General features: G+C 46.5%; 2 protein-coding genes across 9 annotated transcripts; one reads left to right on the top strand and one right to left on the bottom strand.

The window, feature by feature from the left end:
* The first annotated feature begins 676 nt into the window (after window positions 1–676).
* Window positions 677–8,164, top strand: TARDBP (TAR DNA binding protein). The gene is made up of 6 exons (XM_069479340.1): window positions 677–754; window positions 1,699–1,953; window positions 4,056–4,219; window positions 5,575–5,715; window positions 6,988–7,158; window positions 7,566–8,164. The coding sequence occupies exons 2-6, from the start codon at window positions 1,716–1,718 to the stop codon at window positions 8,094–8,096; spliced, it is 1,245 nt and encodes a 414-aa protein (XP_069335441.1). The 5' UTR covers window positions 677–754; window positions 1,699–1,715; the 3' UTR covers window positions 8,097–8,164.
* Window positions 8,165–10,037: 1,873 nt separating this feature from the next.
* MASP2 (MBL associated serine protease 2) lies at window positions 10,038–26,415 on the bottom strand. Of its 8 annotated transcripts, XM_069479331.1 has the most exons (11): window positions 26,331–26,415; window positions 26,019–26,247; window positions 25,703–25,880; window positions 24,933–25,064; window positions 22,907–23,103; window positions 22,482–22,629; window positions 19,979–20,097; window positions 18,040–18,118; window positions 14,877–15,011; window positions 14,300–14,374; window positions 10,038–13,063 (listed from the first exon to the last, which is right to left on the bottom strand). In XM_069479331.1, the coding sequence occupies exons 1-11, from the start codon at window positions 26,333–26,335 to the stop codon at window positions 12,300–12,302; spliced, it is 2,061 nt and encodes a 686-aa protein (XP_069335432.1). In that variant the 5' UTR covers window positions 26,336–26,415; the 3' UTR covers window positions 10,038–12,299. The 8 variants fall into 8 exon arrangements, with proteins under 8 accessions (XP_069335432.1, XP_069335433.1, XP_069335434.1 ...); XM_069479332.1 differs by lacking the exons at window positions 18,040–18,118; window positions 19,979–20,097; XM_069479333.1 differs by lacking the exons at window positions 22,907–23,103; window positions 26,331–26,415 and having other exon boundaries at window positions 26,019–26,289.
* Window positions 26,416–27,651: the final 1,236 nt, after the last annotated feature.

A 27,651-nucleotide genomic window follows, 5' to 3' on the forward strand; every position in this document is an offset into this window, starting at 1 on the left:
GATCCTCCTGCCTCAGTCTCCCGAGTAGCTGGGACTACAGGCACACTTTCACCAAGTCAGGCCTGTTGGGGCAATTAAATACGTGAGTACTTAGCACCTGACATATAGTAGCGCTATTATTGCTATTATTTAGAACAAAGTTATTGTTTCCAAGTTTAGAGGCTGCCTACCTGAGTGGGGAGAGGACGCACTGCCTGGCTTTTAGAGAAGGGGCCCAGGCCTCCCGCTCGCTCCCAAGTCTGGGAAAGTGAGGAGGGTCCGGGATCCCCGAGCCCCGCCCCCGCGTGGCCCCGCCCTCGTGGCTCCGCCCCGCGTGGCCCGGCCCCGCCCCACTCTTTCTGGCCGCTACTCTCGCGCACTTTCAGAGTACGCGAGCTCGGACAGAGACCGGGACCGGCGGTTGGTTAGGCGAAACCATCTGCTACGTTACGTGGGGGGAGTCAAGAGCCTGGGCAACCACATTTTTTTCAGTCTTTAGCTTTTCAAGCCCAGGTCCTGGTCTTATTTTAACCTTCCAATTATTTCTACAGCTCAAATTCCCAGGAGAGAGGCCAGCTCCCCGGGGAGAAGGTTATTGTGCCTCCGTGCAGCGCACTCCCCCTCGTGATGGGGACCCGGTGGGCGGGCACGACGGCCGGCGGGGGGAGGAGGCGGCCCTAGCGCCATTTTGTGGGGACGAAGCGCTGGCTGGGCTGTGTTTGGATCCCTTGCTGCTTCGGTTTGCCTGTCGGGCTTCCTAGCAGCGGCCTAGCGGGTGAGTCGCGGACCCTCCTCACGGAGGACGCCCCGGGTGCCTCTGCTCCCGTATTGGGGCAGCCCAAGGCGGACGTAGTGGCTTCGGCCCCCGCCCCGGGAGGGGAGCCGTGAGGCCGGGCCTGCCTTGTCCTGCCCGAACGGGCTCGCGCGGGAGCGTCGTTAGGGCTTCGCGCGGGGCGGCAGCCGGCGCCGAAGCAGGGACGCTGGGTCCGCGGTGCAGGGCAGACTGAGGCGGAGGTGTGGGCTGGCCTCCGGGCCTGGGCAGTGCTTGTGCCTCCGGGACTTTGCACTCTGGGGAACACTGCCAGCTCGGGCCTTGTGCCCCTGCGGCCCCACCCCAGGCCGCCCTGAAAAACTCCTCTCTGGGCCGTCACGCGCTGGCTTCTGGGAGGTGGCGGCCGCATCTTGAAGGACCTGTCGCTGCAGTCCTTGTGGCTCAAGTTTGGAGAGCCGCCGGAAGTCCCAAAATGAGGAACAGAGAGAAACTTTTCCCTTGTTCTTTACATCTGGTTCACTGCTTGTACTCAGTTTTCAAGATTCGGTTTATGCATCGCTTGCTTAGCAAAATCTGCTTTGATCCATACACTCACGTGCCTCAACCAATTTAGGTTCTCCCTGGCTTTCAGGATTATTTACTTCTTTCACGGTTGTAATAAAATAGTTACTTGTTTACTGTCTTTGTTTTGCTTACCCCCCGTGTAATCAGCGTGCCACGTGGGACTTAGAGTTACAGTTGCTGCTCAGTAAGCGCTCACTAAATACTGAATCAGTGAACCGTCCTTGCCTTCGCTTCCTGGTTTTTCGGCGGTAACCAGTATGTAGAAGCAGCCAAACAATTTTCCCAGAAGTCAGAACAATAACATGGTGGTATTATCAGCTAAATATAACAGAACAATTCCTTTGGCATGAATGTTGATCGTTCTTATCTCTTTTTCCTTTAAGAAAAAAAATAAAAAAAGATGTCTGAATATATTCGGGTAACCGAAGATGAGAATGACGAACCTATTGAAATACCATCAGAAGACGATGGGACCGTACTGCTGTCCACAGTTACAGCCCAGTTTCCAGGGGCTTGTGGGCTGCGCTACAGGAATCCAGTGTCTCAATGTATGAGAGGTGTCCGGCTTGTAGAAGGAATTCTGCACGCCCCCGATGCTGGTTGGGGGAATCTGGTATATGTTGTGAACTATCCCAAAGGTTTGTTACCATTTGGTTTTATAATTATGCTGAAATACTGTCAGATTTGGTTTGTGTCTCATCCGTAGATCGTGGCCTTTTTTCATAGAAATATCTAACCTGAGTATTTCTTTAAACTTTCGTATTAATGACTAGTTTGGAAGACCACTAGCCTAAATTTGTGGAAATTAGAAATTATAGAACACTTTTAAAGAGAAAACTAGGCAGGGCGCGGTGGCTCACGCCTGTAATCCTAGCACTCTGGGAGGCCGAGGCGGGTGGATCGCTCGAGGTCAGGAGTTCGAGACCAGCCTGAGCAAGAGTGAGACCCCGTCTCTACTAAAAATAGAAAGAAATTATATGGACAACTAAAATATATATATACAAAAAAAAAAAAATTAGCCGGGCATGGTGGTGCATGCCTGTAGTCCCAGCTACTCGGGAGGCTGAGGCAGGAGGATTGCTTGAGCCCAGGAGTTTGAGGTTGCTGTGAGCTAGGCTGAAGCCACGGCACTCACTCTAGCCCGGGCAACAGAGTGAGACTCTGTCTCAAATAAATAAATAAATAAATAAATAAAGAGAAAACTATATATTTAAATAAATTATCTGAACAAGAGTTGCCAAATTAAAGGAATTACTAAGAATCTTTTGTAATTATATCAGTGTTATAAATAGATTCTTCTAAGGTGCCCCAGCATTTTGGTTTGGTCATTGTTCTTGCAGTCTAACATTTGTTAAGCTAATTTTACTTTTTTCCCTTAAATGAACATCAATTGCAGTAGCTGAAATCTTGAATTAGTGCAGTCCCAATTATAATTTTGGGGTTCTGGTCTTATTCTTCTTGATGCCTCTTATCACTGATGTTCTAAATGTACGAAAAGGAAGCATGAAGATTCAGAAGTATGCCAAGGCATTAGGTACATAGCAGTATGAATATGTACTAGTTGATACATCTGTTACTTTTGTTATAACTTGATACTGCAACAAGATCAGTCCATCAAATTTGGTTAGAATGCAAAACATTGACTTAGAAGTCTAGTAAAATTTTAATAGTGTAAACTTAGGTGTGTTTTGTTTTGTTTTGTTTTTTTGTTTTTTTTTGTTGTTGTTGTTGAGACAGAGTCTCACTTTGTTGCCCAGGCTAGAGTGAGTGCCGTGGCATCAGCTTAACTCACAGCAACCTCAGACTCCTCGGCTTAAGCGATCCTACTGCCTCAGCCTCCCGAGTAGCTGGGACTACAGGCATGCGCCACTATGCCCGGCTAATTTTTTCTATATAGATTTTTAGTTGTCCATATAATGTCTTTCTATTTTTAGTAGAGACGGGGTCTCTCTCTTGCTCAGGCTGGTCTCGAACTCCTGACCTCGAGCGATCCTCCCGCCTCGGCCTCCCAGAGTGCTAGGATTACAGGCGTGAGCCACTGCGCCCGGCCCTAAACTTAGGTTTTTGTAGTGTGCTGTTTCTTGAGTCATTGGCTGTAGATTTACCCAAATTTAAAATGCCATTTAATTCCTCTCCCCTTCTAAATAACCTAAGGTTAAGTTAGGCTTTTTAAAATAACTTAAATTTTGTTTTGTATTATTACAAAGTTAATGTTTATTTGTTGTCAAAAGTTTAGAAAAGATAAAAATTAAAATCACTGTTAAATCTACATCTGGGGATAAAAGTTGCTAATTTTTTGGTATATAGCCTTTATGTTATAGAACAGGCATTTAAATACACAAATATATTTAATGGTTACTAAGACAATATCACAGTATTTTAGACGTGTTTTTTCCCTATTAATGTATTTTAAAGTTAGAGTGAAATAGAGTTATCTTTGTTTTGATAAGCCTTTTGAGAGGGAGAATATACAATTGATTGTAATCTTGAGATATTAGAAAAGCGGAGTTGGAATCCCTTAATTTGCGCCAGAAAATTACCGCAGCCACTTATCCAAGCCTGTATTCTGTCCTTGAGAGCTACCATCATTCCTTGCCAAAAGTTTTCAGTGTTGTATTGTTAGGATCTCCTTTTTGCTTCTGATTTCTAGATGTAGGAGGTAGTGTTTTTTTTTTTTTTTTTTTTTTTTAAAGAACTGCTAAATGAAGATTTCTAAAAGGTTTCTGTTCATTTTGTTTAGATAACAAAAGAAAAATGGATGAGACAGATGCTTCATCAGCAGTGAAGGTGAAAAGAGCAGTCCAGAAAACATCTGATTTAATTGTGTTGGGTCTCCCATGGAAAACAACTGAACAGGATCTAAAGGAATATTTTAGTACCTTTGGCGAAGTTCTTATGGTGCAGGTAAACTTTGATTATATTGAACAGTTTTTCTTTACCAGTGAGTGAGCATTCCTGTTGTTTTAGTGGCACTGTCCTTCATGTCCCACAGATGATACTTTTAATATTTGTTATATTTATACATAGGGGATTTTTTTGTTTGTTTTTGTTTTTGGAGATGGGGTCTCTGTCTGTTGCCCAGGCTGGAGGGCTCTAGTGCAGTGGTGTCATCATAGCTCACTGCAACCTCAAACTCTGTGTGCTCAAGTGATACTTCTGCCTCGGCCTCTCAAAGAGCTGGGACTACAGGTGTGAGCCACTGTGCCCACCTTGATTTTTTTCTTTGTATATTACATTGATGGGAGATCTTCTGCTTTTCCCATTTAATGAATTAAGATTTGGAAACATTAAATGTAGTTTATCTTTGTACTTGTCCTAAAATGTTCTATTAAAATTTTATCATATAAATGAGTTTTACTGTACTGTTAACAAAATATGGATTCAGTATTAACCCTCTTATTGCTTTTACCCCAAGACTAACTTGACTTGGTTTAAGTTTTAATTAAGCCATTGTATCCAATTGAAGCCATTCAAATTGTATGTCAAAAAAAGTCTGAGGCTGGGCGTTGTGGCTCACGCCTGTAATCCCAGCATTCTGGGAGGCCGAGGTGGGAGGATCACTCGAGGTCAGGAGTTCGAGACCAGCCTGAGCAAGAGTGAGACCCCGTCTCTACTAAAAATAGAAAGAAATGATTTGGATAGCTAAAAATATATATAGAAAAAAAAAAAAAAGAGCCGAGCATGGTGGCGCATGCCTATAGTCCCAGCTCCTCGAGAGGCTGAGGCAGGAGGATCACTTGAGCCCAGGAGTTTGAGGTTGCTGTGAGCTAGGCTGATGCCAGGGCACTCCAGCCCGGGCAACAGAGAGAGAGACTGTCTCAAAAAAAAAATAAATAAATAAACTCTGAGCCAGGACCGCTAAGCCTGTTCAACTTCATGAGACCCTGTCTCCACAAGAAATTTTTTTTAATTAACTGGGCACAATGATGCGCACCTGTAGTCCCAGCTGCTCGAGAGGCTGAGGCAGGAGGATCACTTGAGCCCAGGAGTTTAAGGTTGCAATGAGCTGTAACGATGCCACTGCACTCCAGCCTGAGCAACAGTAAGACCCTGTCTCTAGCTGGGCTCAGTGGAGTTCGCTTATAGTCCTAGCTACTTATTCGGAGCCCAGGAGATTGAGGCTGCAGTGAGCTGTTGTTAGGCCAGTGCACTCCAGCCTGGGCGACAGAGTGAGACCCTGTCTCCAAAAAAAGAGGAAAAAGAAACTCAGATTTCGGGGTGTATGTGTAGTTTTAGAATAAATTTATCATCTTTTCTAGGTCAAGAAAGATATTAAAACTGGTCATTCAAAAGGGTTTGGCTTTGTTCGTTTTACGGAATATGAAACCCAGGTGAAAGTAATGTCACAGCGACATATGATAGATGGACGGTGGTGTGACTGTAAACTTCCTAATTCTAAGGTACTTTGCTCTTTGTTCCTCTGTGCTTTGGAAATTTTTGCTAACAAACTTCCTTTAAAAACAGTGTAAATTTAGCTCTATACATGGTTATAATTAATGTAAAAAGCTGTAAAATAATGTTAAATACACTTGGAAAAGGTAGTGGCAGGGTGTGTTCTTGAAATCTTTTTGCTTTGTTGAAGTCTTAGGACCTTAATACCTTATGTTTGTTTGAAATATTTAGCTTATTAGCCCTCCAAACTAAGTCCTTGTTCCTTTTACTCTTCCTTTTCTCTTGTTATTTCTGTCAAGCTAACAGTTTCTTTCATAGTTATATGTGAAACTATAAAGATGATCAGAATACATGAATCTTGTTACAGAGACCTAACTTGTTCCAAGCAAGCAAATAAGCCTTGCTTATTTAGAACATCATCATCTTTGCCAGGACATTCCTTAGTCATTGACTTTCTTAAATCCAAATACATTCATGCACTACATAGTGACATTTCAGTAAAAATGAGCTACATATACCACGGTAGTCCTATAGGATTAATAAGACTGTGGTACCATATTTTTACCATGCCTTTTCTATGTTTAGATATATATGTGTGTGGTGGTGGTGTGTTTTTTTTGTTTGTTTTGTTTTGTTTTTTGTTTTTTGTTTTTTTTTTTTGAGACAGAGTCTCACTCTGTTGCCTGGGTTAGAGTGCCGTGGCGTCAGCCTAGCTCACAGCAACCTCCAACTCCTGGGCTCAAGCGATCCTCCTGCCTCAGCCTCCCAATTAGCTGGGACTACGGGCATGCACCACCATGCCCGGCTAATTTTTTCTATATATTTTTTAGTTGTCCAGCTAATTTTCTTTCTATTTTTAGTAGAGACGAGGTCTTGCTCAGGCTCATCTCGAACTCCTGAGCTCAAACGATCCACCCGCCTCGGCCTCCCAAGAGTGCTAGGATTACAGGCGTGAGCCACCTCGCCGGGCCTAGATATGTTTTGATACACAAATACTTACCATTGTGTTGCAGTTGCCTGCAATATTCAGTACAGGAACATGCTGTGCAGGTTTGTAGCCTAGTAGCAATAGGCTATACCATAGAGCTTTTTGTTGCTTTTTTAAAAATGTGGTACAGAAGGCATGAAAGAAGTGCTCATGCAGAAACTAAGGATGTGCCTACTTTTTAATGATTCACCTGCCACACAAGGCAGAAAGATTTTGTTATATCCTGCCAGAATGCTCTTTTTATGGCTTATAAAATATTTCTGATGTTTTTTCTTGCATTTGATTTGACCAGCAAAGCCCAGATGAGCCTCTGAGAAGCAGAAAGGTGTTTGTTGGGCGTTGCACAGAGGACATGACTGCTGATGAGCTGCGGCAGTTCTTTTGTCAGTATGGAGAAGTGGTAGATGTCTTCATTCCCAAACCGTTCAGGGCTTTTGCCTTTGTTACATTTGCTGATGATCAGGTATTTTTCTCCTTAATACTTTGTCCTAGCTAATTAGGTAATTTCTTTTGAACGCTTCTCAACCAGCTGATTGTCATCTTACCTAAGCTTTTTGACCTTGTAAGGTTTGTGGTATATGGGCCTAGATATTTGTGATACATCTAAAACGTTTAAAAGTATATTTACTTTTAGATGTTTTTCATTATGTGGTGTCTGGGAATGTTACATGTCTTTTTTGAAAATAAGCTGAGATGTCACTGCTGCCATTACTAAAGCAAAAGGCTTTATTGGGGGTTTAAATGAAATGAGAGAGTTCAGGCTTATTTTTTCTACTGCTTAAATTATGCTTGAAGTCTAGGTTTTATTGCTACTTTGATGCATGAGTCAATGGCTTAATCTCCTTTGTTTACATCCGTTATTTCTTACAGGTTGCCCAGTCTCTTTGTGGAGAGGACTTGATCATTAAAGGAATCAGCGTCCACATATCCAATGCCGAACCTAAGCACAATAGCAATAGACAGTTAGAAAGAAGTGGAAGATTTGGTGGTAATCCAGGTGGCTTTGGGAATCAGGGTGGTTTTGGTAATAGTAGGGGGGGTGGAGCTGGCTTGGGAAACAATCAAGGTAGTAATATGGGTGGCGGGATGAACTTTGGTGCTTTCAGCATTAATCCAGCAATGATGGCTGCAGCCCAGGCAGCGCTGCAGAGCAGTTGGGGTATGATGGGCATGTTAGCCAGTCAGCAGAACCAGTCGGGCCCATCAGGTAATAACCAAAGCCAAGGCAACATGCAGAGAGAGCCAAATCAGGCCTTTGGTTCTGGAAATAACTCTTATAGTGGTTCTAATTCTGGTGCAGCGATTGGTTGGGGATCAGCATCAAATGCAGGGTCAGGCAGTGGTTTTAATGGAGGCTTTGGCTCTAGCATGGATTCCAAATCTTCTGGCTGGGGAATGTAGACTGGGTTGTGGCTGGTTGGTACAGAATGGTGGGAATTCAAATTTTTCTAAACTCATGGTAAGTATATTGTAAAATACGTATGTACTAAGAATTTTCAAAATTGGTTTGTTCGGTGTGGAGTATATTCAGCAGTATTTTTGACATTTTTCTTTAGAAAAAGAGGAAGAGCTAAAGGAATTTTATAAGTTTTGTTATATGAAGGGTTGAAATATTGAGTGGTTGAAAGTGAACTGCTGTTTGCCTGATTGGTAAACCAACACTACAGTTGATATCAAACGGTTTCTCCTGTAATAATTTATCCCTGGACTTGTTAAGTGAATTCTTTGCATGTTCAAAATGGAAACCATTGATTAGAACTACATTCTTTTTTCCTTGTTTTAATTTGAACCCCACCATATGGATTTTTTCCTTAAGAAAATCTCCTTTTGGGAGATCATGGTGTCACAGTGTTTGGTTCTTTTGTTTTTGTTTTTTTAACACTTGTCTCCCCTCATATACAAAAGTACAATATGAAGCCTTCATTTAATCTCTGCAGTTCATCTCATTTCAAATGTTTATGGAAGAAGCACTTCATTGAAAGTAGTGCTGTAAATATTCTGCCATAGGAATACTTCTGTCTACATGCTTTCTCATTCAAGAACTCGTCATCATGCATCACAGGCTGCGTCTCTGACGGTGGGTGTCCCATTTTTATCCGCTACTCTTTATTTCATGGAGTCGTATCAACGCTATGAACGCAAGGCTGTGATATGGAACCAGAAGGCTGTTTGAACTTTTGAAACCTTGTGTGGGATTGATGGTGGTGCCGAGGCATGAAAGGCTAGTATGAGCGAGAAAAGGAGAGAGCGCGTGCAGAGACTTGGTGGTGCATAAGGGATATTTTTTAACTTGGCGAGATGTGTCTCTCGATCCCGTGGCTTTGGTGAGAGCGTGTGCAGAGAGCAATGATAGCAAATAATGTACGAATGTTTTTTTGCATTCAAAGGACATCCACATCTGTTGGAAGACTTTAAGTGAGTTTTGTTCTTAGATAACCCATATTAGCTGAATGTGTTAAGTGAAACGATACTTGTATTTCCCCTACCCCTTTGTCAACTGCTGTGAATGCTGTATGGTGTGTGTTCTCTTCTGTTACTGATATGTAAGTGTGGTAATGTGAACTGAAGCTGGTGGGTTGAGAACATGGACTGAGCTTGTGGTGTGCTTTGCAGGAGTACTTGGAAGCAGAGTTCACCAGTGAGCTCAGGTGTCTCAAAGAAGGGTGGAAGTTCTAATGTCTGTTAGCTACCCATAAGAATGCTGTTTGCTGCAGTTTTGTGTCCTGTGCTTGGATGCTTTTTATAAGAGTTGTCAATGTTGGAAATTCTTAAATAAAACTGATTTAAATAATATGTGTCTTTGTTTTGCAGCCCTGAATGCAAAGAATTCATAGCAGTTAATTCCCCTTTTTTGACCCTTTTGAGATGGAACTTTCATAAAGTTTCTTGGCAGTAGTTTATTTTGCTTCAAATAAACTTATTTGAAAAGTTGTCTCAAGTCAAATGGATTCATCACCTGTCATGCATTGACACCTGATACCCAGACTTAATTGCTATTTGTTCTTGCATTGTCCAAAGTGAAAAGTTTTTTTTTTGTTTTTTTTTTTCTTTTTAAATCTAGTTTTTAATAAGTCTGGGTGACCGCACCTAAAATGGTAAGCAGTACCCTCCAGCTTTTTCTTAGTGCCTCTGTGCATTTGGGTGATGTTCTATTTCCATGACCTGTAATCTCCATTGGGAAATCATGCCTTCTAAAAATATTCTTATTTGGGGGAGTGGGCAAAACAATATTGATTATTTTCAAATGCTTTGTAGCAAAGCATATCAATTAAAAAGAAGGGAATATCAGAACCTTTCTAGTTTGGGATTTGAAAAGTGGAATTAATTGCAATAGGGATAAAGTAGAAGAAACCACAAATTATCTTGTGCCTAAAATCCATTAAGAAGCCTGATAGCTTTAAGAACTAGTAGGGTGGGTTGTCTGTCTGTGGAAGTGTTAAGTGAAATGGGCTTTGTCCTCCGAAGGTGGAGGAATGTAATATTGAATAAAATCACTTACGAAACTCAGACTCTCACCATGCATTGTTACGTATGTAAAAGCAATAATATATTCTCTATTGTACTTTTTATGTAACTACTAATTCTGTGAGAGTTGAGCTTATTTTCTAATTGGAAGAATGTGAGTTTCTGTGTTGGTAGCTTACCTAGTGCCCTTACCTAATTAGATTATGATAAATAGGTTTGTCATTTTGCAAGTTATGTGTTCTGAACATTTATAAATGAAGTCATCCTTTAGACTTGTGATCGCCACATTGTTTCGTTAATGAGTTTCCTCTGTAAAAGGATCTTGAGTTGTTTTAAATTTTTTTTTTTCTGCATCTAAATCTGCATGATTTCCAAACCCTGTACCATCTGAATTTTGCATTTTAGCATTTGCACTATTACTCAGCAGCAGTAACATGGTAACACTTAAAATGGTATTCGGGGACCTCCAAAGACTAAACTGACAAGCCTTCAAGGAGCCCAGGGGTAAGTTAACTTGTCAATGGCATGGTTTTAATCCCTTATTTACACTTGTGTAAAGCTAGTTACTGGCCATAAAAGGCTTTCGATGTCGAGTAGCCTTTTATTAACATGTTTATGGTATTACATAGCTATGGGTATTTATTTCTACCCTAAAAAAAAAAATTGAAGTTTAGAAGTACTTAAACTATTTGGCAAAGATTTGTTTTTGAAAGTCTATTTGGTCATCTAAATGCATTCATTCTAAAAAAAATTTTTTGAACCAGTTGAATAAAAATTTTTGTTGCTTACCACAGTTTAGTGTCTGGAGTCTTACTGGAAAAACATGATTTCTTTTATATATGTGACAAAGATGCTGGAAATTTACCCTTAGAATTTGAGTCTCAAGAAGTTGCGTTTTATATGTACAAGGGAAATTAGGCCAAACTCGTAGTCAACTTTTATATATAAGGGTGATTGTTTAGCTAGACTGAAAAACTTGTTACGTGTTCACTATTAAAGCTTTTTAGGGAAGAATAGCCAACTAAAATGAGACTTTTAAGGTTAAGGCAACATTTTGTCCTCAGTAGGAAAAAGTAGGAAGTTAACTACTCAATAATTCAGAAGATACATGTTATTAGAATAACTTTTTGTTGTTGCGTACCAGGCGAGTAGCTCTTAACTGTGTATCAGAGTTCTTTATCCAGCTCTTGTGTGATCTGTGTTCTGTTGTTTGGCTTAACTGTGCCCAAGTATTTCATACTCATTGTTAGAAAAAAAAGACATTACAGAATTTATCTATAATGTAACCACTACCTTCAATGTTTTTCATCTTGTGGTAAAGCCACCTTTGATTCAGTCTTATGAATTTGAACATTACTTAGGTTATTTCCAATTGCTGAAAACATCCTTACAGCTAAATTAAATTCGTAGCATTGGAATTGCTAGGTCAAAGAATATGCATGCTTTTAAGGCTGTTGAAATGTAGTGCCAGTCTATGGCAATACTACCCTGAATGCACCCAGTCTCGTCTGAAATGTGTTGCCAAATTGTCCTAAACTTAGAAAGTTTATATTGTCTTTGACAATGTGAAATAGTACTACTATTCTGTGTTCCTTTTGTCTGACAATTTGATAAGTGAAAAATTATATTCCACCATTTTGTGGCATTGGTTTTTAACATATAAATCGGTCAATACCTGGGCTAAAGTATCAGTGTTTCCGATTTACTAAAAAAAGTGATTCAAGCTTATTCCTGAAACAATACTGTTTATAAAGCAGTCACGGAGAGATCAAAAAATAAAAACAAGTTTAAGAACAGTTGAAAAACAGTCAAAGAGCCTGGACAGGCAGTTTATAGAAATGCAGCCAGTATGAAAAGATGCTGGTCTTTCTGAGTTATTAAATGTAATTTGAGCAGTGAGTTTATATTGGTTTGGCAAGGATGTATGGCACTATAATGGTTTGTGTCTCCTTGAATGGAGTCAGGATGGAATTAAACTGGCAGGTAGAAAAGTAACAGCAATCTCACCTGGAGTTTGGTTGTGTTTGGGGGGTGGAAGAACAACTGCCATGTTGATGCTTCTCAGGTCACGTTGCTGCTAAGATCTTTTATAAGTATTTCTAAAAATAGGGAATCAATTACTGATTGAAGACATGCAAATCAAAAATTATTCATTATGTTCTTGATCCAGGGAATATAGTTACTGACTTTTGTGTAGACCCCGTACTGCCCTGCTTCCCCACAATTCACGGAACCCCAGGACACTATTCCTCCCACAAACCACCGCTGTGTCTCATTATCTAGAAACACTAATGCCCCTCCACTGTCACCTCTACAGCTGTCCTTGCCCCCACTTTCCAAGCCAGCACAGAGCATGTTACCAGTTACCCTTCCACCTGGATAGGGCTGCTTTTCGTACGCAGCAGTACATGTTTGATGGTCAACAATTGGTATGTCGACAAACATTAGACTTCTAGCAAGATAACCCCTTTGGGTTAATCCCCATCCAGATGTGGTTCCAATGTCATTTGTCCCCATAAAGGATTCGGCTTCTTTTTTTGGTAGACAAATAGGCGTGATGTTGCTATTGATTACAACTTTGTTCTTCAATTTAATCAGTGCTATGTCATTGTCAAAACCAGCATCATGAGCATAACCTTCATGTATAAAAACGGCCTCGGCCCAGGCTTGTGTATAATGAGGTGATAGTCTCTTCAGGACACCCATTCGGATGTCCAGGGAAGATGCATCTTCTTTGTGCTTGTATACAGCGTGAGCCGCTGTTAGGATCCAGTTGTCATGTAAAAGTGCACCTGCTGCTGTAGTTCCTCCTAATAACAGGACTTGCCAAGGAAAATCACCAAGCTTTGCTTTTTGCCCTCCATATATACGACCTCCTGTAGTACGCGTTGATAGTCCACAGACTGAGGAGAGAAGCAGATACAGAGCCTTTATAGAAACTGTGATATTTTTCTTAAATTATTACCATTTTGGAGTTGTGTATACTTAATGTCAGCCAAAAATTATATTACGTGAATTGGTGGGTGTCCACGTATAAAGGCAAGTGAGGCTGATTTAAAATAGCATAGTTCAAAGACTTGATAGAAACGTTTAGGTATTTCTTAGCTCCTCAGTAAACGAGATGAGTGAAATTAACTTTTAGAAGTTACTTTGTTTTGCTAAAAGAAGTTGATCTATAAGATTGGGGAAATTAATAGGACAGATAGGAATTATCTGAGCTGATGCAGTGGAGGATGTGTGTAAAAAGGATAATCTTTTTGTTGGTGTGTTTTCCTATTTGTAAAATGGGGTATTTACTATGTAATTCTGGGAAAGCAGGAACTAAGGTCGGTATCAGAAATTACTTTTACCTTTGAACATGCAAATGTTTTAAAAATTAGAATGTTGCATTGGTGGCCAGAACCCTTCAGGTTCAGAAATTAGTATTTTTGGTCTAGTTGATTCTTCCAAACACTAAATTTCATTGTCTTTATTGCAAACTAAATAAGCTCATTAATGTAGCATATATGTTTCCTTTTGTGGCAGTGTACTTATATTAAAACTTAAAAATGTTGTGTCAGCCAAGTATAGGTTTTAAAAAAACTAATTTAGGCCAAATAACATTGGGGTAATGAATATATTATTACCTTTCTGACTTTTTTTTTTTTAATCACTCTATTCAACTATTATCTTTGGAGCCAATTCTGGTTAAAAAAATTTTTTTTAAGTACTATTAAAGGGCAAATTGCATTAATGTTTAAAAACTAGATGTCATTGAAAACAATTGCTTAGGGAAATAATGAAGTTATTAACTTTGGGTTTTAATAGCATTTTTACGGAGAAGAAAAGTAACTCAACAGAAGAACTCATGTTTATAAATGGATAAATTGTTCAAGATAATTTTAAAAATCATTTAATTTTTTATGCTTGCCTAGTTATAAGGTCAAAAATAATCAAATGACTGATGCAGTCAGCACCTAACAACCTCTCCATATGGAAAGGGGATAATGAGAACATATTATTTGGAAAGAATAACTTAGCCTAGCAGCCAAGTGCTGAAGTCACATTTCTGCCTACCACAGCTAAAGCTCTACTTACTGTCTCCTACCCAGTTCTACTTTCCATCAATTAGGAATCTCTTGTATAAATGTATCCATTACCAGGCTCGCAGACTGGGAGCGATTTTTCTCCTTTGGAGCTCGTCCAGAATCCATCAGCCTCACACACATACTCACCTGCAAATCATTGGAAAAGCAAAAATGTTTAACTGCATGTGTAAGATGGTTGCCATTTGCTTGAATACTCTCTTGAAAAATGTTGATTCTTGAGCATCAGTGGGAAATAGAGGTGCCTGAGTAACCATTTTACATGATTTCATAAACAGGAGGGCTCTGCATTACCATGTTTGCTTGCAAAGTGGAAACCTTTTAGATGTGTAACTTGAATATGTATCAAGATCTCAAGTGCTTAATGATAAGGTTTTGACTTGTTAAATTAAACCATTTGGAATATATTGTGTGTTTGTAGTAGTCATTTACTAGATAAGATCTGTTTTCAGATTCTTGCAAATTGACATTAAAGTCACCTTAGCTATAATATTTCACTTAGCAGGTGGGAGAAGTGCCTTTTAATCTTTTGTCTAGCCTTAGCCAAAAATGTTGCTTAAAGTTTATTTTCAGACCACGAGGGCTCAAGTTCCAAATGTCACCCACCCCCAGTTTTGAAAAATGTGCTCACCATCGCCCATCTTCATGGTGTAGAAGGTCTCTTGACAGCTGTACTGAATCACAGCTTTGTACGTGGTGACTTCAGGACCTGTGACGAATTCCACTCGGCCACTGGGTAGATCATCAGGAGGGCCACAGTCAACAACTAATAGAGAAATGGGAGAGGGAGAAGTCCGCTTGTAATTTCAATGCTAACGTGAAACCGATCTGGAGACCATAAGCAACTAACGTAGACAGGTGGTGCCGTGCGGTACTAACACTTGAAGCCATATTCATTTTCCTCTGCACAGTGGACATCGTTCATTTCATCTCTAGAAATGGAGAGAATCGCTTTAGTGTGATTTTAAAGCTCACTCTCATCCCTGTTACATGGCTGGACTGAGGGGAGTTGATCCTGGGGGAAGGAGTGGTGTGATTCGAAACCACTCGGAGTTCCTTAGGGCCCTCGCTGCAAATGTGGAAAAGATCAGAACAGCAAGCTACCTGGCACAGTCTGGTTTGAGGTAAAATAGTACCCAGTTTGCAATTGGGAAGGCTGGAAAGGTAGACAAAGACACAAAAATAGACTGAAGGACTCGGCTTGTTCTGATCCCTTTTGTAAGCTGAACTTTTCGGAAGACCTGGAAGTGCTGGTTTAAAAAAAAAAAAAAACAAACTTGTTTGGAGTTTCATCATTCATTCCTCAAGTTTGGATTAGAAATCACAGTTGTCAGGAGGAGGGGCAAAAAATAAAAATAAAAAAAAAAAATCGCAGGAGGCCAGGCGCAGTGGTTCTCGCCTGTAATCTTAGCACTCTGGGAGGCCGATGCAGGAGGATCGCTCAAGGTCAGGAGTTCGAGACCAACCTGAGCAAGAGCAAGACCCTGTCTCTACTAAAAATGAAAGAAATTAGCGGGCCAACTAAAAATATATATAGAAAAAACAAATCAGGCATGGTGGTGCATGCCTGTAGTCCCAGCTACTCAGGAGGCTGAGGCAGAAGGATCGCTTGAACCCAGGAGTTTGCGGTTGCTGTGAGCTAGGCTGACGCCACGGCACTCTAGCCCGGGCAACAGAGCAAGACTCTTGTCTCAAAAAAAAAAAAAAAAAAAAATCAAATCACAAGAGATTACTAACGTGAACTAACCAATTTGTGAGACAAAAGACACAAAGCAATTTCAATCTAAAAGTTCTGTATACGGTAGACAACCAAAAATTGTTGGTGTATTTCTGCTGTAGATATTAGACGATTACACAGCAACTTATTTTTTTAGTATTACTTTAACTTTTTTTTTTTTGGTGGGGCCCTAATTCGATAGGACTGGTGTTCTTGTAAGAAGAGAAGAGACACCAGGAGTGCACAGGCACAGAGGAAAGGCCCTGTGAGGACACTGAGAAGGGAGGCTGCGAGCCAAGGAGAAAGGCTTCAGAAGAAACCAACTCTGCTAGCACCCTGGTCTGGGCCTTCCAGTCTCCAAACAGCAACTAATAGCTGTGTGCCTCAGTCTACGCTTAGTGAATGCTTTGCCCGTTGCTGTCTTTAATTCTCACAGCAGCTCTGATGTGGCCGTCTTGCCTTCTGTAGATGAGAAGACAGGAGGGGGAGTGATCAGCCCACAATTACAGCAAAAAGCAGCAGAATCAGACAAAATCGGTGCTCAAACCCCGACCTCTGACTCCCAACACTCTGTTTAGTGCTAGTTTATTTTCACTGTTTTAAATAAAATCAGCTTACAAGTGAAGGGATACTATGCAGTCAGGAAAAGAACGAGTGGCTTAGCCAGGTGCAGCGGCTCACATCTGTAATCCCAGCACTTCTGGAGGCTGAGGTGGGAGGATTACTTGAGGCCAGGAGTTCGAGACCAGCCTAGGCAACATAAGACCCCCCACCCCAACCCCAGCTCTACAAAAAATAAGAGTTAACTGGGTGTGGTGGCTCACACCTGTAGTCCCAGCTACTCTGGAGGCTGAGGCAGGAGGATTGCTTGACCCAGGAATTCCAGGCTACAGTGATAGAGTGAGCTATGATGATGCCACTGCACTCCAGCTTGGGCAACAACTCTGTCTCAAAAAAAGAAAAAAAGGTGGTTCTGTTAATATTTAGATTGGTGTTGAAAGACCCCAACAATATGGGGAGAAAAGCAAATTGCAGTCAGGTTTAATATCCCATTTGGTTAAAAAAAAAAATGAAATACGTGTTCATACATATAGCATAGGCGATAACGTGACGGAATAGACCTCCGAACTCCTAGTGGTGGTTTGGGGAGATTGAGCAAAAGAGGTGTTCACTGGGTATTTTTTGTAAACTTCTCTTCTTTTCCAATTAACATGTATATACTTTCATAATTGAGAAAATACTAAAAATGATTTAAGATACATGATTTTTAGTTAACAAAATGGTAATGTACGCCATTGCCCCAGTTAGGGGGGTGTGTGTGTATTACCACACAAAAACACCCCCATCCCTAGCTGCGGTCGCACATGCGTGTTCACACGCGTGAGATGTGTCATTGGAGGGAACATACCAAAATAGTAACTGATCGGACTCTCATGTGGTAGTATTATGGGTATTAAAATCTTAGTAATTTTCTGTACTTCCCATCTTCTGTGATGAGTATTGGTACTTCTACGCTTAGAAAAATATCTTCGAAGAACACACTTTCCTACAGCAAATATTTTCCCTAATAGCTTGGTCCTGTTTTTTTATTTATTTTTTTTGAGACAGAGTCTCACTCTGTTGTCTGGGCTAGAGTGAGTGCCGTGGTGTCAGCCTAGCTCACAGCAACCTCAAACTCCTGGGCTCAAGCGATCCTTCTGCCTCAGCCTCCCGAGTGGCTGGGACTACAGGCATGCGCCACCATGCCCGACTAAATTTTTCTATATAGATTTTTAGTTGTCCATATAATGTCTTTCTATTTTTAGTAGAGACGGGGTCTAGCTCTTGCCCAGGCTGGTCTCGAACTCCTGACCTTGAGCGATCCTCCCGCCTCGGCCTCCCAGAGTGCTAGGATTACAGGCGTGAGCCGCCGCGCCCGGCCTTGGTCCTGCTTTAACCTCTCAGAGAGCACTGAGAGGGGAAGAGAAGCAAACTGGGAGCTCAAGCCCCGAGAAAGGGCATGAAACCCTGCCACCCCCAGAGAAGCACTGCAGAAGCAGCGCGGGCAGTTAGAGCCACTGTCACCGCACGACCGTACTGCTGCACTCGGGCGTCGGCCGGTCCCACGATCCGTCTTTCTGACAGACTGCAGTGAATGATTTCAGGGGCAGATGACCCTAGAGAAGAATTCAGAAAATATTAATTTCCTTGTTTACATCATAAAGTTACTCCCCAAAGCTGTGCTTCCCAGTAGCTCCTATTCCAGTGTTTCACACATGCTCCTGAGGTGACAGTCACGCGACTAGTATCTGTGCGGGTGTGTGTGCGATGTGCGGGACGCCTGCCCTGCTGCCGTGGGGCGTGTGTGCATTTGCTGCCAACAGCTCTGCTCACTCATTCGCCAATGTGCGTATCTCATCTCTCAACATGTATTGGCATTTTATGAATCAAATGTTGATCTTTGCAGTAATTTGTGACGTGTTTTTGCTTTTCACTGTGATCCAAGAACACATCAGATCTCAAAGTCCCTGCTGACATTCCACCATTTCCTTATATAAAGTGCCAGAGTGTTGTGTCAAAAGTTTGGGGACAGCGAGCGTGACCACACGTGGATCGAGTATGGTCGTTGGCCAGAGAAAGGCTACCAAAAAAACCACTTTCTGAGCTACCAAAAAACCCATTTTCTGAGCTTTGCCTGTGTGTTCTCCATCAGCTTTCACTGCCAGCATCATTTACGGGGAAACGCTTTTGACTTGCTGAAATAATGTTTTTCTAAAATCAAACATAAAAGGAAAGAAGATGGCTTTGGCAGAAGCTTTAATGTTTCAAAGGATGCCAGGATTTGGTTTTTTTAAAATCAGAAACTGAACAAGTTTGCAGTCCAAGGAGCTGTGGAAAAGACCTGCCCAGGAAGTTTGCAAGGTGGGAAAAGTAAGGTGTCTCACTTTTTTTTTTTGTTTGTTTGTTTTGACCCTCCACAGGACTGGGGATTGCATAGCCAGCTATCATTTCAGTGTTATTACTCTTTACCACGGGGATTCAGTGACAATTTTGAAGAACATAAAGAGGACATGTTAATCTCTTACCTGTGCCCCTCAAGCAACACGCTAAGCATTTTTTAAAATTATACTCCTCCTCCCTTAACAGTGATCACTATTTATAACTTTGCAGAATATACTCTCTCCCAGGGCTGTCTAATTTTTTCTGGGCTCAGGAGTTGCTTCATGGAGAGGTCATTTGAGCAGGGGGAGGATCTTAATTTAATACAGGGGCTATCACAGGGCACGTGCAAGAGGGACGGCAAACTCGTCTTTCTGTTGTTTCAGCTGCTTTGCAAAGAGTTGCTGTCATGTGTGAACAAACAGAAAAGTTGCCATTTTAATCACCAGCTTCCCAAAGTGGCTTTAAAAAAAAGGGCAGAGGAGTTGTGTCCACTCTCACTCCCCTACCGAAAGACCTCGTTACAGTGGTCCTTAAAAAAAAAAAACAGATAAAAAGGAAAGATTCTCGAGCATAAAATTCTCTGTAGCCATTCCTCTTGTCCTCCACAAACTTATTTCTTTGATTTTTATCATTTAAGCATAGGCAAAAGAAACCACCATGCTGTGGCCAGGTGTGGTGGCTCAGGCCTGTGATCCCAGCACTCTGGGAGGCTGAGGGAGGAGGATCACTTGAGATCAGGAGTTCGAGACCAGCCTGAGCAAGAGCGAGACCCCTTCTCTACTAAAAATAGAAAAAACTAGCCGGGTGTGGTGGCTCGTGCCTGCAGTCCCAGCTACTCGGGAGGCTGAGGCAGGAGGATTGCTTGAGCCCAGGAGTTTGAGGTTGCTGTGAGCTAGGCTGACGCCACGGCACTCTGGCCCGGGCGAAAGAGCAAGACTGTCTCAAAAAAAAAAAAAAAAAAAAAAGAAAAGAAGAAAAAAAAGAAACCACCATGCTGACACACGGCTATTTTCCCATTTTCCTTTCTCATATCTGCTGACATAAATACATAAACATTTCAAAGCAACCGTGATCGATCGTGGTGTTTAACTCACTTGCAGAAGCTCATAGCCAGTCTTGCAGAAGATGGAAAACTTGTCTTTCAGGACGTATTTGGCTTGCACAGGTGAGATGTGGCCGTTAGGTGGCGCCGTCGGATCAGGGCACGGCCGCGCTGCGCAGAGGCAAGCGGCTTACTGGTTGTGATGGGGGCTATAGCGGCCAAGCCTGAATTTAGCAATCCAAAATTCTTGGCTTATAAATGAAACACTTAACATGTAAAGAGGGCTTGCCACAAATGAGGTAGGGTTCTTAAGATTTAAAACCGAAGGCAAGATTAAACTCTCAGTTGCTTGTACAAATTAAGGCCTGTTGCATTCCCTGGGACCCAGCCAAAGGTACGTAAGAAAGCAAGCCAGGTACGTGGCAAGATAGTGCAGTCACCACACGTGGAGTGTCTGCGCCACGCCAGGAACTTCATAGGCACTGCTCAAAACCAAGAGAGGGTGACTTTGAGGAAAAGAGCTGCACTGCACGGGTTTAGGTCGCAGCTCCCACTTCCCAGTGGTTGTCACCTCTCTGAGCCTCATGTCATCATCTGTAAGATGGGGGTGATGATAGTAATAGTTGCTCCAGGGCTGTTTTGGGGGCTGTATGTAAAGCACCTAGGACAGGACAGGACAGTGCTGAGGGCGTGGAAAGTTACACCTGGCAGCAGCCCTGCAGGATGGCCACCTTGGCCCAGGGAGAAAACCCTGACGGGGGCGCTTTAACATGCTCAGGCAGGAAACTAAAGATAGACTGACTCAGGGAGCCTTGGGCTTCCCCTCATGAGCACCCACCCGCGGTGCTCAGGCCACCAGGGACACTGGCCCCCTAACCTGGCCTGCCCTCACCCCGAGACTTCAGGCCATCCCCACAGCTGTCCGTCAGAACCCACCCATCAGGGGCCGAGTCCCCTCTTCCCTCTAGCAGCTGCTCTCTGGGCCCAAAGGTCCCGGGTAAGCTACTGGGGTGGCTGGGTGCACCCGACCCAGCCTGTGTCCTGGGGTGGTCCTCAGTCCCATGCAGGCCTGTCTCCAGGGACAGCCTTGGTGGCCCTGTGGGAGCCCAGGGCTTCTGGTGTTTGAAGGTCTGCTGGGAGGCAGAGGGGTTCTGGTGAGGCCTCAGAGGGGAGTCCAAGGCAGCAGCATTTACAGACCTTGGCTGCAGACTCCCAGGGCTGCAGCTCCAGTCCATACCCTCCACGATCAGAAACCCACCGGCCCCACTCCCCAGCGCATAACTCATACCCACACCTCACCATCTATAGCTCAACACCTGGAACAGTAGAGTTCTGGGCACATACTCTTCCCTCGCCTGGAACACCTTCCAACACCTTTATCCTCTAAATCCAATCTTGGTGTTTCCTGTTGCAGGCTGATTTCCCCAACACCCAGCCCTTGCTGGGCCAGGTCCCTCCTCTGGACATTGCCCAAGGCTTGGCTCTCAGACTGTGCTTGTTATGGGGCTGTGGTTATGTTGCTGTGACTGTCCCCCCCCCCCCCATTGGACTGAGAGCAGAGGCTACGGGGACTGTGACTTTTGCATTATGTACCCCTGGTATACATCCATAGGATTGGGAGGATGGATGGGTGGATGGAAGGATGGGTGAATGGAAAGATGGGTGGGTGGGTGGATGAGTAGATGGATGGGCAGGTGGAAGGGTGAGTGGAAGGATGGATGGATGGAAGGGTGGATGGAAGGATGGGTGAGCAGAAGGATGGGTGGATGGAGGTAAGGTACAGATGGGTGGAAGGATGCGGGGGTAGATGGATGGATGGGTGGGTAGATGGATGGATGGTTGGGTGGAAGGATGAGTGGGTGGAAAGGTGGGTTGGTGGGTGGATAGAAGGATGGGTAGAAGGATGAGTGGGTGGATGGGTAGGTGGATGGATGGATGAATGGATGGATTCATGGGTGGAAGGATGAGTGGGTGGATGGATGGGTGGGTAGAAGGATGAGTGGGTGGAAGGGTGGGTTGGTGGGTGGATAGAAGGATGGGTAGAAGGATGAGTGGGTGGATGGATGGATGGGTAGGTAGGTGGGTAGAAGGATGGGTAGAAAGATGAGTGGGTGGATGAGTGGGTAGGTAGATGGATGGGTGGGTGGATGGAAGGATAGGTGAGCAGGTGGGTGGGTGGGTGGATGGATGGGTAGATAGAAGCACGGGCAGGTGGAAGGATGAGTGGGTGGAAGGGTGGGTTGGTGGGTGGATAGGATGGGTAGAAGGATGAGTGGGTGGATGGATGGGTGGGTGGGTAGGTGGATGGATGGATTCATGGGTGGAAGGATGGGTGGGCAGATGGAAGGATGGGTGGGCAGATGGAAGGATGGGTGGAAGGAGGATAGGCAGTGGGTACTTCTCCCTAGAGGACCATTGCCGTACAGACCACCCCTCTCCAACCTAGTCTCCCTTCCCAGGCCTGGGCCAGAAAGGGTTCCATCCTACGTAGCTCTTTGACATTCCAGAAGAGAGTGTTCTCACTTTCCCTCTGGATCCAAGACCCATTTGTTCACCTGTGCTCGTGTAGTGGATCTTCCAGCCCGTGTGGTCCCCTGACTCATCGGTGACAAAGGTGATGGTCACGGTGTTGCTCTTCGTTTCAATTCTGCGAGGCAATGTCTTCCCACAAAATGGGCCATATTCCTCTTTGTCTGTTTGAATCTGAAAAAGAAGAGGCCCGTGAAACCTCAAGACCTGCTGCCAGGGGTCCTGCCTGGCTTAGAGGGGAGCAACCCCCACCCCCAGCCGTTCAGGGAGAGCTGATAAGGCAGACCTGGGCCCCCTCACTCTGAAGGCCACAGCCTGGCTTGGACCTCATGGAGTCTGCAGAGGTTGGGGGTCACTCAGCTGGACAGGAACACGGGGGCAGTGCTGCAGGCCATGCGGCAGCTGGCCGAGGGAGAGGGTCCCAACAGGGTGAGGGTCTCAGGAACCAGACCTTGAGGGAGTCGTAGGGGCACTGGGCTTCGGGGTGCGTCTCCACATCAAAGGACTCCACGAAGTCCAGGATGATGCTGAACCCCTCCTCTAGGCGGATGCTGTAAGTGCAGCTGGAGAGTTTGGGGTACGGCCGTGGGTATTCGGGGCTGCTGAGCTCCCCAGACCGCTCAGCGGAGACCTGGCCTGAGCACAGGGCTGGGAGGAAGAGGACAGAGGACGGGGTGGAGTGACTCCGTACCCGTCTGTCAGCCCTCACCACGGACAGCAGGGTGCTGCCTCTGGGGAGCAGGGCAAGGGACAAGGATGGACATGGCTGGGACATCTGTGACCCTGGCCTTGGCCAGCCCAGCCCGAGGCGTCAGCGTCAGGGGGAGGGCTTAGGGAGGGGCTTTTCTTGCTCTGAGGCTTTAGCTGAAACAGGCAGCACCCAGGAGGGAAGTCGGCCGGGGCTGGCTCACAGCCCTGGGGAGGGTGAAGGCACCGGAAGGAGAAGGAAGGGAGGATTCAGGGGAAAGGCGAATCCTTGGGCCTGGGGGCCCTTTCCTCCTTCTGCAACCCCCCCACCCGATTCCCAAGTTTATCCACCAGGGCTCTCCCACCCGTGCCCAGCCAGGACCAGCCCAGCCTCCCCAGTTCCCCAGAACAGTCAGGAAGGGCTTCTCTGGTCTGGGCTGTGCCCTGGGGGCAGTTCAGAGAAGTTCAATCCTCAGTGACTGGCGCCCTCCTTCCTCACTGCGACAGCTGATTCTGCTCCCGCAAGATGGAGCGGATGCGCAGTCACTCACGGGAAGGTCTGTCCCCGTTCCTGCTGCCACTCCCCCCATCCCAGGCTGCAGGGGCGGGAGGATGAGGTGAACGCAGCCACTGGAGCCGGGAGGCTTCTAGGAAGCGGGGAGTCCTTGGGGAGACCTGACCGCCCCTCAGTGAACCTCTCTGGGTCTCTCCACTCTGGCTCAGGCCCCCCAGGCCAGCACACAGGGGCCCCGAGTTACCCTCTGAACAGGAGGTGGGCTGAGCGTGCTCCGAGCTCAGCCTCTGGGGACCCCGAGGGGGCAGTACCCCCGTCCCCCTGTGAACTCAGGCCAGGCCCTGCCCCTCTCTGAAGTCTTCGAAATGGGGCTGGAGAAAGCCCTGTGGCCAAGGAACCTGGGGCCCATGGAGGCGGCTCCCACTGAACCGGGGTTCGCAGGCTGCAAGGAGGGTGGGCAGAGGGGAGAGGCCCTGGGGTGCACGCCACGCCCTCCCCCCCCCCCCCCCCCCGCCTCAGAGACACGCAGCAGCAGGTGGGGGGAGCAGGTTTATTGTTGGGGCCGTGGGGGCTGGACCAGGCCGTGGGCTGCAGTGATCTCGGCCTGACCCCGAGCCGCGGCCCACGGGGCGCTCTGGCTGCCGACACGCGGGGCAGGCCGGAGCGGAGGGGAGGCTAGAGGCTCTGCTCTGGAAGAGAGATCGGGATGGGGGAGAGACACCAGTGGGAGAGGTAGGGTCAGCGCCAGGGTGGGGGTCCCGTGGCAGCCAAAGGGGTCAGCCTACAGCGAACCCCTTAGTTCTGTGGAGGGAGGGAGGCCGGAGAGCCAGACATGACCAGAGAAGTCAGCCTAGGTCCCCCACTCTCCCACCCCAGGAGCTGTGACTGTCGCCCTACTGGACTAGGGGCAGAGGCTACAGGGACTGTGGCCCAAGTGGTGAAGTGACTGTATGGGGCAGGGGGTTCCCAGGGCCCAGATGGGGCCAGCCACGCAGTGGGGACCTAACACAAGCTGTTGGAGTGAGCGAGCTGGAGCGGGAAAGGGTGAGGGTGGTGGATGGCGGATGCAGGAGTGGGCGGATTCGCAATGGGAATGGGTGCGGGGAGGGGTGGAAGGAGCAGGCTGAGGAGGGCCTAGAAGCGCCCAGCCCCCAGGGCCCAGGACCCTCTGTACTGCTGGGGGAGCAGCGATGGCCTTGAGGAGCCAGGTGCATCCTGGGCAGGGTGGAGCTGGGCGCGGCTCGGGTCCCCCTCCTCTCCCCGCAGCCACGCTCACCTGAGCAGGCGTGCTTGTTCCGGTGGAGGACGTAGCCTGCACGGCAGGAGCAGTAGAAGCCACCCAGGTGGTTGTGGCAGTGGTGGTCACAGGCAGGCGTCTCTCCCGGGGGCACCTGGCACTCGTCAATATCTGGGGGAGAGGCCGGCCAGCAGGGGTCAGGAGGGAAGGAGATGGGACAGTGCTCTGGCCTGGCTCGGACTTGGGAGACCAAGCACCTCAGTGGCTGTCCTGAGAGGCCTCATTGTGTCCCATGGGGTGCAGGACCAGTTCTTTACGGGCCTAAGGTCACCGCAACCTGCCTGTGACGCTGAGAGGGAGACCCAAGCACCATCTCTTCTAAACTGCTGAGAGGCTCAGTGTCCTGCCCAAGGCCACCCAGCTAGTGAAGGGCACAGCCAGCAGTCAAACCCAGGAGACACCACACCCTGCACAGCCACTTGCCCAAGGTCGCGCAGCTGGGGCCAGAGTCTGAGATCAAGCTCTGTGGGCGGTGCTCCCCCGGCGGGGCCTCACTTCCCCGCCTGTGCATGGGCCCATGGCCCTTGCGTCGTCCTTAGGGGCGACGGTCCCTGGCTCGCTCGGGGCTCAGCCCCGTGAGTGGAGGCAGCTGGTACTGGTATTTGCACTGCGGACGACGTCAGGCTGTGGACCCCTCTTCTGCCCCAGAGGAAGTGGGGACATGAAGGGCGGGGGTGGCCTGGCCTAAGGCAGAGTCACCCGCCACCCCAGCTGTGGACAGGCCATCTCAGGACCCTTGCTCAGCTCACCCTCCGCTGCGTAGAAGGCCTCGAAGCCTGTGAACGGTTTCTCATTGGAGTAGTCAGAGCGGAAGGTGACGTCCAGGCTGGAGCCCGGCGAGTAGAAGGTGTCGTTGCCGGGTGCCCGCTCTGTGTCTGTGCTCTCCTGCCCGCACAGCGTGGCCAGCACCTCGGTCCCCGCGCTCAGCTGTGGGGGCGGGGGTCACGGGGAGGGAAGGCCAGACCCAGGCCTGCCCTCCCTCCTGGCCCAGGGCACCCGCTCCCAGGTATCCCCAGCCTTGGCCAGTCCTTGGGGACCCCCAGGCCATTCCCACCCTGCCAGCACCTTGACAAAGTCGTACTCGCAGAGGTGGGAGAGCTCCAGGTCGAAGTGGGTGAAGTAGAGGCGCAGGCGGTAGCCGGGGGGAGCAGTCAGGGTCCAGCGCTGCTCCTGGTCATTGGGATACACCCCCGGGAAGCCAGGGGACGCCAGGCGCCCGAACACGGGCTCAGGCCACTGTGGGCCCAAGCGGGTGGCGGCCAAGCCACACAGCAGGCCCAGGAGGACGAGCAGCCTGCGGGCAGGGCAGGGGCCGTGAGGGCCGAGGCCTGTTCTCCACCCTCACCCTGCAGGGCGGCCGTGGGGGCTCCTACCCACCTCATGGTGTGCGGTCAGCTGGCCAGGCCTGGTCTGCAGCCCTGCGCTGGCCTCACCTTTGATCTGTTTGTCCAGCGACCTGGCCCTGCCCCCAGGCCCCTGCCCTGGGATTCCGGGAACGACCCCATGACGTCTGCCTGCGCAGAGTCCAGACAGGGAGGGCAGGGTGCTCCAGAGCTCTGTGCTCACCCCTAACCTGTGTTCCCTCCTCAGCGTGGCCTCTGAGGTCTGCCTGTCCCCGTAACACTCTCGACAGTGAGCACTTCTAGGTAGAGACGGAGCCGTGAACACACGCACCTCCTCCCTCCTCACACCCGGGTAGAAGACAGAAAAAGGAATTTCTGCAAACACATGGTTCCATGCGCGGCGTGGGAGAGCGGGCAGCAGCATGTCTGGAACTGGAAGAACCGAAGGACAAGTGTGGAAATAATGGTCTACAAAGCACCTTCTGAGCTGGCAGTGGAACCGGAATCCGTGGCACCAGGTCCCTCGGGCAGTGTTGGAGAAACTAGCCAATCCCTGTTCCCCTTCCCCAGCCCCAGCAGAGACTTGGGGACTTCTTGGAGGGAGTAACAGGGAGGGGCCCGGGCCCAGCGAGGGAGTGGCAGGTGGAAACAGGCGTTGAGCAGACAGACAGGATGTGGAGAGCCCAGCCTCCCTCACACTCCACTCCCAGAATCTGGGGCCACCAGCTTTCCCCCTCTTTTCCGGGAAGCGTGACCACCCCAGGAGGAAAGACTAGAGATACTGACCTTCGAGGCTCTCCAAGCAAATGCTGAGCCATGTCACTCACGGTGACAGGCAAGATGACAAGCCCTCCTCGTGCTCAGAGCTTCCAAGTGGCTTTCTAGCCCTCACTCTTCCATAGGAGCAGAATATTCAAGAGAACAGGAACAGAGCAGAGAGAAGAAAATGTCCAAAAACAAAGTGAATCAGTATCTTCAGAGGAAAAAGAGATGCAGGAACAGAAATGCTTAAAAAAGAACATTCAGAGAACAACAAAAAACCAGTTTTGGGAAATAAAAAGTGTGATAAAAATGTAAAAGCTCAATGAAGTGTTTGGAAGATAAGATTTAAGAAATCTTCTAGACAATAGAGCAAAAAAGAAATGAAAAATGGTAAAAAAAAAAAAAAAAAAAAAAATTAGAAGGCCTGCACAATATGTCAAAGGTTGAATAACAGGAATTTCAGAATAAGATAAAGGAAGCAGAAGATGCTCAAGCAGGTTTTATGTAATAAAATAAAAAAAAAAAGAAGACAGAAGGGAGGAAATTATAAACAAAATAATGCAAGAAAATGTTCCAGAACTGAAGAACATGAT

Source organism: Eulemur rufifrons, chromosome 8 (genome assembly GCF_041146395.1).
Source record: "Eulemur rufifrons isolate Redbay chromosome 8, OSU_ERuf_1, whole genome shotgun sequence".
In the NCBI taxonomy this organism is placed as follows: Eukaryota; Metazoa; Chordata; class Mammalia; order Primates; family Lemuridae; genus Eulemur; species Eulemur rufifrons.